Genomic DNA, 15,396 nt, shown 5'->3' with positions numbered 1-15,396 from the left:
CTCAGAGCAGTTTTACAGTCAATGATCAATGGTACTGTAGCTTTTAACTGGGATATCAACTTTTAAGAAATAAAACATTTTTAAAAACACAAAAAAAGTTTTAAAATCTCTTTTTTATTATTGGATAAGTTTTGATTTATTTTGTATTATCAACAACCATAGCTGGATCAACATCTTCCACTTTACAAAGGAAATACATTTTTTGAATGCTTTTATTTTGACACACTGCATAACAAAATACGGAACAATAATGTGAAAAAACAAGCAAGATTTCACTGCAGCTGCTGGGTTTTGTTCAGCAAATCCTTTGGACTTTATTCTACAGGTGTTTGGATCTGGTTTAAAGAAACTCTGATATTTTATTTCCTCTACTTCTATGTCATTACAGTTTAAAATGTGAGCATAATACCTCCAGGAAATGGAAATAGAAAACAAAACTGTTAAATCAAGCATGGAGCCAGAGGTTGAAGTGCTGCTCAATTTCCTCAAAAAAAATTACAGTTGCTTTATTTTAGATGGGATTAAAGGATTTTAATATTGAGCAAAGATGAAGGAAATCCGAAGTGAAACATGACAGGATCAGCTCTGAAGACTGAAAACTATACCTAAAGATGGAAAGTAGTTTCAAGTGATAATTGTTTTAAAAAAACAAATCTTTTAGTCAACAAAAAGGTTATTTTTACCCAACATATCACAAATTCTTAGCTGTTGAGATATTATACATTTATCGTGCATTTATTGTTTACTAAAATTCTCCATCTGTACCTGCAGGATTGACTTTGCATGATCCTGACTGTTCTCTCCACGTTGTTCTGCTCCCTGGCTTTTAAAATTGCAGAGGCAGAGCTGAGACCCGCGTGGCCTCGTTGCCATGACAACACTGTTTACGTCGATACCCGCTTGTCCACGCAGGAGTGCTATTTATCTGGAGCCCAGAATAGCCCGAGTGAGCGGGTACCGAAAGACAGAGACCACATCTGTGGATCAGCAGCCCCAAAATCAAAATGAGAAGACATTTGTATGATCTTTGCCTAAAAGCGGTTGAACTAAAATATTTCCATAATTAGAGGCAAGCCCCTATATGATATAATCACTACAGAAGTTTGAAAAACGGAGCAGCTTCTCCTGGCTCCCACACAGCCAGAGCTCATTAAATCTGCCATTTGGTAAAATTAAACAATGTTTATGGTCCATTTTTGCACTGGATGTGCCAAGTGACGAAACTCTAAATCATTATGGCTACGGTATATCTTCAGCAAGACTCCTTGTGTAAGCAGATGTAATAGGTTTTACAGGATTGTTCCCCCTCCAGATTTTTTCCATATGTCTCAGCTTGTTTGGAAAAAAAAACCGCAAACTAAGAAAACAGACTTTTCCTTTCTTTTTTTTTTTTTTTTTTTTAGGGGGGGATTCAGTATTTCTTTAGCACAAATATGAAGGAGAAAGTGGGTTTTAAATGAGTTCATGTCTGTGTTGCGGTTGGAAACTGCACAGATTAATAGGCATTTATCTTATATTTGTAGAGATTAAAAGGAAAGTGTTGCTCCATGTCAAAGAGTTCAGTTATATCTCAGTCATTTGCCCTTTTTTTAATGGTCCCGCTGTTTCTGTGGTGGCAGCGTTTTGGTCCTGCCTCTCAGTGTGAGGGCATTTTGCACTCATTATGTGTGAGTCTTGGCACAGAGTTAACATTTCCATCAAACCACTGTGTCGGTGTAAAGAAAAGCAGGACGCAGGGGAAAAGGAACTCTTTGGTGGCATAAATGAACCCATGTTTAGTTTAGCATCTTGCAGGGAAAAAAAGGACTGCATAATGAAGCCAAGTGGAACAAGTCGAAATTGGTTTACTGATGTTGACCCAAGGAGTAATGACAGATTGGAATTGTTTATTATTGATGCAGGCAGAGTCAATGCACGCTGAATATGATTCTCCAACAATAACATTAGCTGTGACAGAGAAACTTCCCACCAGCCAAGACAAAAAAGTGTATTTTTTACGTATTCATGTAAGCAAATACATTGTCCAGTGTTTTTTTAATCAACTTTAAACTTATTCTAATATTTGTGGAGGCATTTTTGGTGTAATTCTGACAGAAAGTGTATTTATTATTGTTCTATCTACTCTGTTTTGTGTTAACCTACTTTAAACTTAAAACACAAATAAAAAAAGGCTGCACGATCTCATTGCTCTAACAGTATCTTTATTTTAGCAAGACAACAGCATGAAGGAGGCTTTAAGCCGGCTGTTAATCAACATTCTTTGTCTTTGCCTCAAGTTAAGTTGTTTTCTTAACAAGAAATACTGAATTTCTAACACCAGAAAATAATTTAATAAAAAGCCATAAACATGTCATCCAGAAAATAATAATAATTTATCATTTGTAGCCAAAAAATTGCATTTTGTGGCCACACTTTAGCATTTAGTGGGCACAAATTAGGATTTTATAGGCAAAATGTTGTAATTTGGAGCCACAATTTTGTATTTTTCACATTCCAATTAGTATTTTGTAGTGCAAAATTAGTATTTTATGTGCAAAATGTAGTATTCTGCAGCTATAATTTAGTATTTTGTGGGTACAAGTTAGCATTTTTTGGACACAAGTGAGCATTTTCTACTCTCCAATTGGTATTTTGGGGCTAAAAGTTAGTATTACTTCCATACAAAGTAGTATTTTATTATCACCAATCCCTATTTTTGTGGCCATAAAACACAAAGTTGTAGCGACAACATGTTTATTTATTCACACAAAATGCTAATTTGTGCGCACAAAAACCCTAGTTTGTTTACCAAAAAGATAGTTATTTGTGCATAGGAAATGCCTTTTTGTGTGCACATAACCAATTTGTGAACACATTTAAATTTGTGGGAAGTATTTATTTATTTAATTGGATGTCATGTCCAGAGTTCCATAAAAACTTCTGGAGGGGAATTGTTTACATTTACTAAAATCCACATAAACAAATCAAATATTCTGTCTGAAACTCTGCAACATTGAAATATATATTTATCATTATCCTGTGCTGTCATGATGCCTTCATTGCATGTGCATTGTATGGGAATTTTGAACTTGCAAAAAACAAAATATAGGATTTTTTTAAACAAAAACTGAGCAACTTAAAAAAAATCTGTCTCAGACTTAGAAATATAAAACTAAATATAAATATAAAGTACTCTGGGACTTGTCTGTCCTTCTACTCTCAGTGGCAGACTTCCTCACTCGTGTCTTTATCTGTGGTATCGAACTACACCATTATTAAACTTCACTTGCTGAAAGATCCGGCCAGTCGTCATAAAATAATATTGCTTTTTTTCTCCAACTGGGTTCAGCCTTTTTTTCACATCAACCACTGGAGTTCTTAAAAGACACATGCAACAAACCCCCAGATGGAAAAGCAGACTTGTCAGTCCACATTCAACTGCACACTAGGCCATCGATACACGCAAACATGACAGTTTCACTCTAAACATTCAGATTAATATCACGGCAGAGCAGACATCTAAGGAAAAAGTCAGGCTTGTGGTGTTTAAGGTTTATAATAATCAGGCACAACTTCAGTATGAAATTAAAGTCAAGCAGGACTTTACAAATGGAAGGAAAATCTCCAGCCATTTTCAGGAATTGCATACAACAAGACAGACAGAGAAGCTGCAAACGGATTCAGTGAATACACAATATTGCATTTAGCTAAATAACAATTTTTATACTTCAAACATTTATTGGTCTTTGTGTTTTATCTTCCTGCTGTTCTTTTGTTGGTCAGAAGACTTTTTAAATCCACAATTTGCAAATCTACTTTCATTGGTTACATTTCTTTTCCGTATAATACTTTCTATAAAACTGCTTATGTTATAGCTTCATAAATATTTCTACAAGGTTTCTTTTTTTGGAATTTCAGCAAGAAAAAATAATTGGACCTGCTAAAAATAAAAAAAAATAAAAAAAGATGTTTGCGGAGCTTCAGCGCAACAATTAGGTGTCGGGACTCCACCAGCAGGTCAAAGTAAAGATTTGTAAGCATTCAAATCTAAAGTGTACTTCCTGTCTGTTTGATAAGCATGCAGCAACTTCATCCCCTTCACACGAGCACAGTCCTTACTGAGAATGACAATAGGTTTCATTTGATTGCATAAACATTTTGAAATTTCAGGAATTCCTGCCAGTGATTATCAAAGGATCATGTATAGAAGTGCAATATATACTATTTTTTAAGAGGAATTAAGGGATCATGTTGGACAACTTTTCAAATGAAAATTAAATTTTAAACAACCTGCATTCATGTGTCAGCTCTCTAGTATTTCAATGTGCTTGATTTTCAGGAAAAGAAAATTAAAAACACAATCAGGGTGTGTCAAAAAATGCCCTGAGGGGAAAACTCTGACAGGATTTTTAACTGATTTGAATTCTGACTGTAGTGTGCATCAACGTTGACATCAATATTAGCAGCAAGCTGTTGCAGTCCGATGAAAGACCGAGCTGTCTGTCTTAGAATGTGCGCTTCACACAGCAGTTCTTCTTCTCTTTGATAGGAACCTGAAACGTTTTTGGTTTCTGCTTTAACTCTCTTTTACAAAAATGTCACGTCTTCTTGCGACTGCACCCAACGCCAGTGAGCGTCGTACTCCAGGTGCACTTTTCCATTCATTTTGCACGAGTCCAAGTCAATATTTCCATTTTTGTAAGGTTTGAGTTTGGGGCTCTGGTTGGTTCCCAGTTTGTCGCTGAAGCTTGCGTGAGTCGGACTGCAGGTTTTTGTCGGCGTCTTCTCCAAGATGCCATTTGTCTTAATTGATTGTGTTAGCTTATTGTCTTTAACGAGACGAGTTGTTTTATCCTTCTCTGCAGACTTTGAGGCTGGACTGTCTTGTTTGGGCTTTTCAGACTTAGCTTGAGGAGAGCTGCTAGAAGTGACACCACAGTTGCCATTCTCCGGTCCCACTCTCCCTCCTTCCTCATTTCTATCCCCGCGTCCTCTGCCATTTTTCTGAAATGCACTTGCAGTCCCATTACCCGCTTCAACTCCATTCACTTTGGCCCCGGACCCCCCTGTTACAAAACTCCCCGCAGCATTCTCTGAAGCTAGTGGTGTGGAGCAGATGACAGATTCGGAGCTGGAAGGGCAATACTCGTCCATTTCATCCGCCAGGGTGTCCAAGTAGCTGCCAATGGAGATGTTGTCAAGCTTGTCGATGGTGGGGTCCTGCAGGCTGCTCCAGGAACCCCTCCATGAGGTGTCAGGTCCATCGCCCAGGCTGTACTGGCTGCTGGTCAGGCTGCTGCAGTGGCTGGTTAGTGTGCTGCGCTCCTCCATCAACCATTTGACCGCCTCGATGCCCTCATGAACAGCCAGTAACTGCTGCAGAATCTTCACATCCACTGAGCGCAAGTGAGCCTTTGGAAACACAAAAGACAGCACAATGAGAGAAGATAGTTTAGTTTCTAAGGTATTCAGTGTTAAAGAAAGAAGTAATGACAGAAAAACATTTTTCTTCAGTGCAGTAATCGTGAGCTCATTTATGTGCTATATAATCCTCTAAAGACCACTATAATTGGGGAAAAAAACACAAAGATCCCTACAAGCAGGAAGGTACAACGCTACAAAAAGGGAGCAGGAGAAGAAACTGACTTCCAGATGGAAATTCCCGGGAAATATGACCAAAATTGGCTCTGCAGGAGAAGCTGAGAGATGAGAATCTGACACAGTGGAAAGTACGGCACATTAGTGCGAATGATTACAGCAACAGTTACAGCTATCAAAATCCCCCAGTGTGAAATGTGTAAAAGCCACAGCGATGGACCAAAATAGTCAGTCACTGACAGACAAAACATCTGGAAAAATATTTCCAAAAACGAATTTGCATTTGGAATTTGCAAGAAAATGATAAACTGCTGCAACATCCACATGACTCAGTTTGTTAAAGTCAATTTATGTGATACTTTTTTTTTCTTGGAGCACAATCTTCTTGGTGTCCCAGATTGTATCGCCTGTTCCTCATAACTTCTGTACGCCTGTTTTTTTTAAACTAATATTTTGTGTTTTATAAATGTTATCTATGTGAAATAAAACTGATTATTATACCTCTGGTTAGTTGCAGTCTAGTGTTTTTAACTATCTTCCTTTCAATCTTGATTCCCTAGGTTCTGACTTCACCTTTGGAATACTTGGAATGGAGCAAGTGTGGAAAAAAACACAATCAAACCCCAGATTATATAACCAAACTGGATCATCTTTTATGGTTTTCTCTCAGAAAAATAGTCTGTGAATTCTCAACTTGAAGACTTCAATATTTTTTAAGCTCCTCTGCAATTGAAAATGTCCATTTTTAAGGAGCTTTTTGTGTAATATTTCCAAAGAGTTCAGGTGAAGGAATGGTGGCAGGGCCCTCAGACGTAGAGAAACTAGCTGCCTGTTTGATTGTGTGTCTGGGATGATGGTTTGAAGGACCGAATAAAGTTCAATTTCATCTTCATGTTTGGCTCACTCGACTGAAACAGAAAAGGGTCTTGTGCTTCACTGCTCTGCTGCGCCCGGAGCAGAACCAGTGTTGCGTATTGAATCATGTTATGGAGGACAAAGTGGACCATCAAGAACAGATGTTGAAACAGAGGAGCCACTGGCTCTTCAGGGGAAACATCTGAGCAGGCGACACCAAGGTTAGTAAAGACACTAGAAGACTGTAGCAGCTGTAAAGTAGCAGTTAATCCTGACGACAAATAAATGAAGTCGAGTAAAACTTTCTGGTATGCTTAAAGATGTTTGCCTCTTTATCCAAGTGTTCAAGTATTAATTGCATTTCCAAGAAAATATTCCAAAAAATGAATGATTTGAAAGAAGACATGGTGACTTAGGTCTTTGAGATGCACCTAAAATCTCACAAGTTGTTATACAAGATTTCACTTTGAGCCTCTTTCTTAAAGTCCCACTAAAATCCTCTTTTGATTTATTATAAATAGTTCCTAGTGATCTTTTAATTATGATTATGTTGTTTTTAGCCAACATATTTGAAAAAAACTGTCATTTTCCAAGACATGATTCTGCAGAGTGGTAGTTGTGAACAGCACTGTTGGTGCAGAGTAAACCCGCCCCTGCTTCCCAACATCCATCAATTTACACTCTTCCCCACTAGCTTACAGCCCCTCAATGTTACAAACAGACAGGCAGCTGGTTCCACAAGCAGCAGGCTTATTAGTTCAGACGGGAATTAAGCACAACTACAAGTCCACAAAGTTAAATCAGGGTCAGACAGGCGAGCATGGGATCATCCAAGAGGAGACTAGAGCTGTCAGAGTCCAGTTGAGGGTCAGGGCAGGCGGCAGGTAATCAGAGATAAAGCAGGGTCAGAAACAGAAGCTCAGGCCCAGGTAGAAAAGCCTGATAATGCAATTTGAATCCAAAAATATGTAGAAATGTCCTCCATCATGAGAAATATGCAACAAGAACATGTTAAAAACACAATTTTCATCTAAGTGGGTCTTTAAGACATTTTAGAGTTTACCTTTGTTTAATATTAAACCACCAATAAGCATGTGATGTGAGAAAACCTAAAAAGTTCAACTTATATAAAACTTTGCAAGCTTTCTAAATCAGCATAAATGTGGATTTCCTTTACTGCAACATGAATGAATCACGAAAACATTCTTGAAGCATCGAGATTCCTTTTCTTCATAAATATTGTTTTACAGTTTTACTTTAACCCACACGATCATCTGTAATACACATGAAACGCATCATATGATCCAAGGGAGCCGCAGCGTTATGAAAACGTGCAGGTCAGCGAGCACGGCCGCCTGCCAGAGAGCTGCATGTGTGGCTCTGGACCCGCTGGCGTTCTGGCAAACAGATATTTGGGGAGGAGCTCGGGCTTGAGGTTTATGGCTGGTAGTGGCTGAGTCTGCAGTGAGGCTGGCAGTAAAAAGGAGCTCCAGGTCTGTCAGCGCTGAGGTAGCAAGATGGTTAACAAAGCACTGCACTCCACCAGATTGGGAACGTTCTCCTGCTATAAAGAGCCAGATTGAAGGAAAAGGTTGACTTGACTCAGGAAACTCAGTGCTTCAGTCAGCCAGAAATGACCAAGTAGAGAATAATAAATAAATGTAGTTGAGATTTGGTTTAAAAACTGTCACAAAAAAATGAGCTGCAATACTTTGTCCATTGAATAATATTCTTATTATTTATTAATGAAATTACACCTAAAAGTTTCATTCTATGTCGTAAAACAGTTGGTCAAACATTTTTGGGGTTTCCACAGCAAAATGAATCACTTTTTTCCAGACGGAATTTTCATTTTTTGCATGATTTTATGTTTAAATACAACATTGAAAAATTATTAAATACAGGTAATGCCACATAGGTGAAGTTATGCTGATTAGAAATGATACCAAATATGCAAGCAAGAAGTCTGTCAATTGAAAATTCAAAAGTAGACAAACATTGAATATTTGGCCCTTTGGGTTAATTAAAGGTGCAAAGAAGTACAATTAGTTTGTGTCTACCAACATTTGGGCTGGCGTTCCCATGCGCAGCAAATTTCTGAATGGATTTCTTTCAAAGCCATTAACTTAATTACTTCATTGTTGTTCCAAGTATGAAGATGAGTTCTGTCAAGGTTTTGGGTTACAGCAGAAAATGGTCCAGCAGGAAGCCTCCCTAGAATGTTTAGACTTTAAAGAGACATTTTTTTAATATCTTACACATTAAAAAAGGCAGTTGTATAAAAAAAGTTATCTTCTGACACCTTTTACTCTAAAAATAGTAGAGTGATTATTTTTTTTTCCTGGTTTTATCACTAGAAATAAGACATTAACACAAAATGAGATAGAGTAGCTTAAAAACAATAAAGTTATGTTTTAGGCATCACTGTAAAAAGGAAAAGAAGCGACAAAATTGTTGAGCATTAATCACACAACAATTGACACAATCCTACAGAAAAGCGACTCCTTAACAAATATTTAATGCACTCATTCATCAACGAATAAATACATAAATCTTAGTCATCATCTCAAAAAACCTTGTGTTACTTCTGCAGTGATACATAAAAGAGCAACAATAATTCAACAGGACTGATGACAAGGGCAGCGGAAGCATGACAAAGGCGGCCTCCCAATGTCACGCAGCAACATAACAGACTGCTGAATCACTGCCAGCTGGGACTCTGGTCCTCTCAGGCACCAGCAGGAGAAAAAAAAACACATTCCCTGCGTCTTTTGCAGACATACGGTGTCCTTACAGTTTTCTCCCAGTCTCCATCCAACCTTCAAAAGGCCATCTGTCTGCATTTGACTCTAAATGTTGGATACATTATCAAAAAAATCAAAATTATTTAAATGAATGACTCTAGTAAGCTTTAAATATGGTTAAGTCTCCATAGAAACTATACATGCTTCCAAAAATAGTCACGTCATTGAAGTCCAAGTTTATTCATTAAATATTCTGCACACAAATGTATTATCCTGCTAGTTAGGTTAAAGGAAACAAATATGTCTGCCCTTTTGTTATAAAAGACCATGAGAATGAAGGATGTGAAATTTCAAAAATGTGTTATATTTAGAGAACAATTTAAGCTGTAGCATGGTGCAGACAGTCTGGCCCCGTCAGAAATGATCTGAATAGATCACCAATTTTGTAAAAATGCAGAACCAAGGAGCCTGGCAACATTCTTTGAATTATTATCTAATTAAATAAACAATAATAAAAAAAAAATAGAATCCCAATTGTTTAACAACATTCTCAATTTTTTATTTTTTTGCCAATCTGTCAACATTTAAAATGTACTACACTGGAATGTAAAAAGAAGCACAAAAAAAAAAAAAAATTGAGTCTCACATTTCTGATGATAACTCAAGTTCTAAGTTTACAACTAGAGAGACAAAACAGGAGGAAAGTAAAACCGATGCATGACAACAACAACAATAGAATTGTAGGTCACATAGATTCAGACCAGGAGTCTGGAACCTTTATCCAATGCAAACAATAAATAATGGCGTTGTAGGTTTGGAATATCATTTTTATATTATTTTGAATGAAACTACAGCTGTCTAAAGTTAAAAACGTATTTAATACAGAAAATACTTTCACTGTTATAATACAATTATTAAGCATTTTATAAATACAAAGCAACAAAAACATAGTGTTTTTTCTAAACTGTAATTTGTAGATCTCTGGGTTTCGGTCAGTAAAAACCATCCCAAGTGTTTCTTTTAACCTTAAAGGTTGCGGATCCTTGATTTTGACTAAACTGGACACTGATGGTGATGCCCATCAGCAGTTAGATATCAGACAGAGGGAGGGGATTGGATCAAGTCGACTCCTATTTAATTCCCTGCAGCTCCCTGTTCTAAGTTGACTTTGAGCTGACATTCATCTGCCCACAGGCAAACGGCGGAGATTGAGTTAGAAAGAAAAAAGCTACAGAGAAGAAAAAAAGGCTTCCTCTTATCCAGTAAATCTGTTCAGATCAGACCAGAGTGTCTTTGATTTGACAGCTGGACACTGACACTTCAAAAACAACAGAAAAAAGGTGTGAATTGTTAAAAATATCCTTTTTTTGCCACCTAAATGCATTATTTTTGCTATTTTAAAGCATTTAATCTGTCAAATAAATCATTCTCTTTGATATAATTTAAGCTTTTGCTGATCTGAGATGCTAAAAAAGGCTCCACATGTGATCTGTCCTTCGGCAGACAGATGCTCAAAATAAAAACTCCAAATAAAAACAGAGATTCACACAGACACAAAGGCGTGAAGACATAATCGCTTCCTCTTTCACACTCCCATTGCAGTCTACTACTCTAATGCAGGAAAGTGCAGACGACACACCAATCCAATGACTTTGCTGAAACGTGCACACCACTCTACGTGCATGTGAGCGTTTCCAGTTAGCTCCACATCTTACTAAGCAGATTTGTGAGAAAGTGCAATCTCTTCTTCTGCTCTCTCTCTCTGATGAATGAAGCAGTTTCTCTCCCTCCACGTGAGAAGGAGCCTCTTGGTTTCCATCCCTCCTGTCTCTCTGTGCTCCCTTCTTCCCAAGAGCAGCTGATTAATGGCTGCCAGCACTAACAAATCAATCTCTGTTGTCCACAGCTTTATGGAAACCCGAGGTGCAACAGAGAAGCCACATGCATGTGAGACATTGAATGAAGGATGGGAGGATTTTGTTTTTACTGACCACATAAATCTTTAGCATAATTCTCCATAAAAATGTAATATACAGTAGGAGGCTTTATATGTTGTAATGGATCTTTTTTTTTTCCACAAACCAACACTAAGAGACCAGCGTTAGTCAGTGGTGTTTTCCCAAAACATCTAACCAACGGAATGCTTTGGATGTTTGATGTAACCAAAGTATGGAGCGACTTCCTTTAAAAGTCAGCTCGCCCTGTTTGCCTAACAACCGCAGACGGAATCATCTGATAGGGGAATGTACTACATGCATGAACAAAAAAAACTACTGTAGAGTCAAAAAAAAAAAACACAGCTGTTTGTTGGAGATGAGATTCATATAAACAAGGGAACAGAAATATTTATTCTGAGGAAGAAAATCACAAAAAAAGAAAACACTCCAAGAAAATTAGTCATTTGATTTGTAAAGCAAAAACAAAAGTGCATTAACAATGACAGAGTGTACTTAGGCGGTGTGAGGAAAATACTAACCATCTGACAAAAGAAAGGAAGTATATTCAGCACAAAACAATGGCTCTTTGGTGGTTGGCTCATTTCCTAGCAACGTGCATCTCTTTGCACAGTGAACGGCATGAATTATTGAATAAAGGAACACCAGGAGCACTCACATCCTTCAAGGCAATTCAAATTAAGGCATCACATCTTTGTCAGATCATACAAATACTAAACTCTTTTGGTTTCCTTGACGTCTTTATTATGCATCATCAAGACAAGAATATGTACATTTTTACTATAGATACTTTAAAAAATATGATAAAAACGTTAGCTTAGTTGCAGGAAAACTGTGCACACAGACAGTCTGACAGTTTAAAGATTAATAGTGGGGTCACAGGAGAAACAGGTAAAATACAAGAACCATCTGACCAGCCAGCATGGAGTTCTCTCAAACTATAAAGACATTTCCAAGCTACGAGTTCTGTTTTGATAGCTAAAACAGGTTTCTGTGTTGGCCCCCAAAGGCTTTCTCCAGAAGCAGGTTAACTGCTGCACATCTTTTTGGATGCAAGTGGTGTCCACTGTTTGTGCAACTGGTCAGAAGAAACAGGATGTCCCCTTTACAGTTAGGTTAGCAGTATAGACCACAGATGCTTTCATAGCGGGCCGCTGAGTGAGGCCATGAGGGTTGTGGGAACGGTGAAGGTCCCTAAAGAGGACTGACTTCTCTGTTTTCTTCTCCTGTCTTTGTAAATGTTATTGTTGCATATATGCAAACATATCTAAATAAACTGGGTATGCTTACACCAGCCATTATGACATGGAAATAAACAATTTATCCCTCTCCTTTTTTAATTTAAGCTTTAAAGACCTATTCTGATGAAAATGTTGTTTTTAATCAAAATAATTGATTACATCTGTAAATTGTAATGAGGCTCTAGCAGCTCAGGACAAATGGAGGACATTAATTGTGCAAAAACAAGAGGTAGTCACAGTGTGCAAATACACAGTTGTGCAAGGATGCACTTGTGCAAATATACAATTTATAAATAGAAAGGGGTAGAGGTCAATGTATGAAAATAAAGAGTAAAGAGCAGTAGGAAGCAAAAAGTCAAATTTCCAAGGGTACAGAGCTTAAAGTTATCTTATGATGGAGGACACATACAAAGAATATAGTTATTAAAATTTCATTTTTGAATATTTTTTATTCAAATTGTTGTAAATAAGAAGCAGTTGGAGAAAGCTTGTAGGGGTGACGTAGAAGCTACCAAGCACCCTGCTCTGCTCCATTCTTTACTTGTGAACTAGGGTTGCTAAGGTAATTCACGATACATGGCTCACAATATCGATAGTATTACAGAAACAAACGGTATGGCAAACCATTAAGGCTAAAAATGAATTATTGGTCTGGTAAAAAAAAGATGACAAGGTGCTAAAAATCCCTACAATTCACTGTCATGCTCATGAGAAGCGCCCCCTGGTGGACTTTCCATGGCAATATTTTAAAAACATTAAGGCAAAGACAAAACCGGGAATCGTTCTTGAGTTGAAATATCGCAGTATTTCGTCCCACTTCCATGAACAGATCCATGAACGTCTGCCTCGTCCGAGCTCAAAACTGTATGGCTGGATAGTTCCACTTTTGATGGACCGCCAAGGTTATGCTGGGGTTGTGAGGTATGTCGGGAAGTAAGAGCTGGCTTACTGGTCCCGCCCACAATTTATAGGTGGATTTGTAATGGACTACTGCTGCTCTGCAGAAGCTGTGTCCTAAAATCAACTGTTGTTGATTGTTATTTTTTCAGATGTGTATATATATACGTGTATATATATATATATTCATATTTCTATTTTATCTTTTATATTATTATTATTTTTTAGGAGCACAGGTCACTGGAACCAAATTCCTTGTATATATTCTATACTTGGCCAATAAAGCTGATTCTGATTCTGATTCTGATTCTGATTTTTAATTTAGCCTAAAAATGGCATAATTTAAAAAAAAAAAAAAAAAAAAAAAACTTGGAACGCTTTTAAAATAGATCCAAAAATGATCAAAATAGGGCTTTAAAATCCATCAAAAATGGGGTTTGCACACTCAGTCATCCTCTTTCAAACAGTAAAGAACAAGAAACCTGATGAGGATTCATTGATAGTTGAGGTGCCAGGAAAAGGGTTGCATCTTTTGTGCAAATAGTGAGGGGATTGATGCTAAATCAATGTTCCAAGTCGCATGCATTTAAAAAGTGGGAGATGTGAAGCATCATTTTGTTTTAGACCCAGACAGATGCGTCTACATGTTTGATGGAACTCAGGTTTAAAATCCGTGCAAGTTAATATTTTATGAGATTTCTCTCAAAGCTGAACATCCAAGTCGAATAAAGTCACTGGAACATAAATGAAGGAGCAGCTTCTGCCCATTTTACCTGATTCATCTCCAGATAAATATTTATGACAGTAGTTCTCATGCCTGACAGCTCCACGCGCAGACTTCTGCAAACGCACGCGCCGCTGACCGTGATATTCTTCTTACCATCTCCACCTTCAGCCTCCTGATCTTTTCGTCCAGACTCTTCCTCCCCGTCTCCTTCACCGGGTCCTGAGCGAGCTTGTCTCCCCGGAGAGAGGAGCCTTCCTCCCGCATCCACCTGAGCAGCCCCTCCGGGGTCTTCCGTCCAATTTTCACCTCGATATCCTTCAGGTCCGGCATGCTTTCGCTGCTTTCCTCCATGGTGCTGCTGTGAGGAGGGGGGTAAATCTTCACGTCCTGGTGGTTTGTTTGGTTTGGTTTCCTGTCAAAGTGCGACGGTTCCCTCCTGCGGGGCTGTTTTGCATCCTATTCTCCCACCGAACCGGACTGCGCAAAGAGAGAACCAGACCTCACTGTGGCTGTAATGACAGCAATCCCATCTGCTTCATCACGATTCCTGTTCTGTCATCATCCAGTAGCTGGTGTCTCTGAGCTTCAGCTGGTGGAACCTGCAGATTGGTGCTGATTTGCAGCGTCCTGCGCGCAGCCGCTCAGTGAGGCGGCGGGTCCTCTCTGGTGCTCATGCTGGAGCTCACTGCGCAGATTCCACCTGCAGGATGACAGCAGCGACCAGCAGCAGCTGCAGCACACAGCCCAGCCTGTCAAACCACACATAAGTACTACACTCTTCTCCAGGAAACTACCAAACACTGAGGCTGTCCCCTACCAAAATAAAATGCAGTTTTTACTAGAAAATATCCCCATGAAAACTTGACATCTGGAATACAAAGAAGTGCATATAGTCTCATTTAACATGTTTTTAAACTTATTTTTATTTAATTTACAGTTTTTTGCCGAAAAATTAAAAAGCCTCTGTTGTTTTTAAGTCCTATTTTCTACAAAGCTGCACATTAAAAATATACCTCTGGGTTGTGTTCAGGACTATGGAAATTTGTAGGGTATCAGTTATAATTTACAGAAACGATTCAATTTAATTAACAAGAACCTAAATTGATTTGATTATTATTATTTTTTTTAAATTTTTAATTAAATTCAATTTTGAGTTTACACAATTATAGGCTTTAGTTTAAAAAATACATTAATAATCTACTATATGATTTGAATATATTTTAAAATTAATCTGACATATTGTAAAATAGTGAAATAATGAGATTTTTACAGTGTTACATGGTTTCTCAAGAGGAAAAGCTTCAACAAAAATGTTCAGATCATTAACATTGTAAACATTGTTCCTCCTGGAGGGCGTTTCAGTTTGGCCACTAGGTGGCATGGCGCTATATACACCTTAT

General features: G+C 37.9%; 1 protein-coding gene across 1 annotated transcript; it reads right to left on the bottom strand.

Moving 5' to 3' along the window:
- Positions 1-1,866: 1,866 nt before the first annotated feature.
- Positions 1,867-14,945, bottom strand: lurap1 (leucine rich adaptor protein 1). The gene is made up of 2 exons (XM_024279172.2): positions 14,150-14,945; positions 1,867-5,391 (listed from the first exon to the last, which is right to left on the bottom strand). The coding sequence occupies exons 1-2, from the start codon at positions 14,345-14,347 to the stop codon at positions 4,567-4,569; spliced, it is 1,023 nt and encodes a 340-aa protein (XP_024134940.1). The 5' UTR covers positions 14,348-14,945; the 3' UTR covers positions 1,867-4,566.
- Positions 14,946-15,396: the final 451 nt, after the last annotated feature.

The sequence above is a fragment of the Oryzias melastigma genome, linkage group LG4 (assembly GCF_002922805.2).
Source record: "Oryzias melastigma strain HK-1 linkage group LG4, ASM292280v2, whole genome shotgun sequence".
In the NCBI taxonomy this organism is placed as follows: Eukaryota; Metazoa; Chordata; class Actinopteri; order Beloniformes; family Adrianichthyidae; genus Oryzias; species Oryzias melastigma.
The sequence above is the reverse complement of the archived record's forward strand: the minus strand, read 5'-3'. Positions and strand labels throughout refer to the sequence as shown.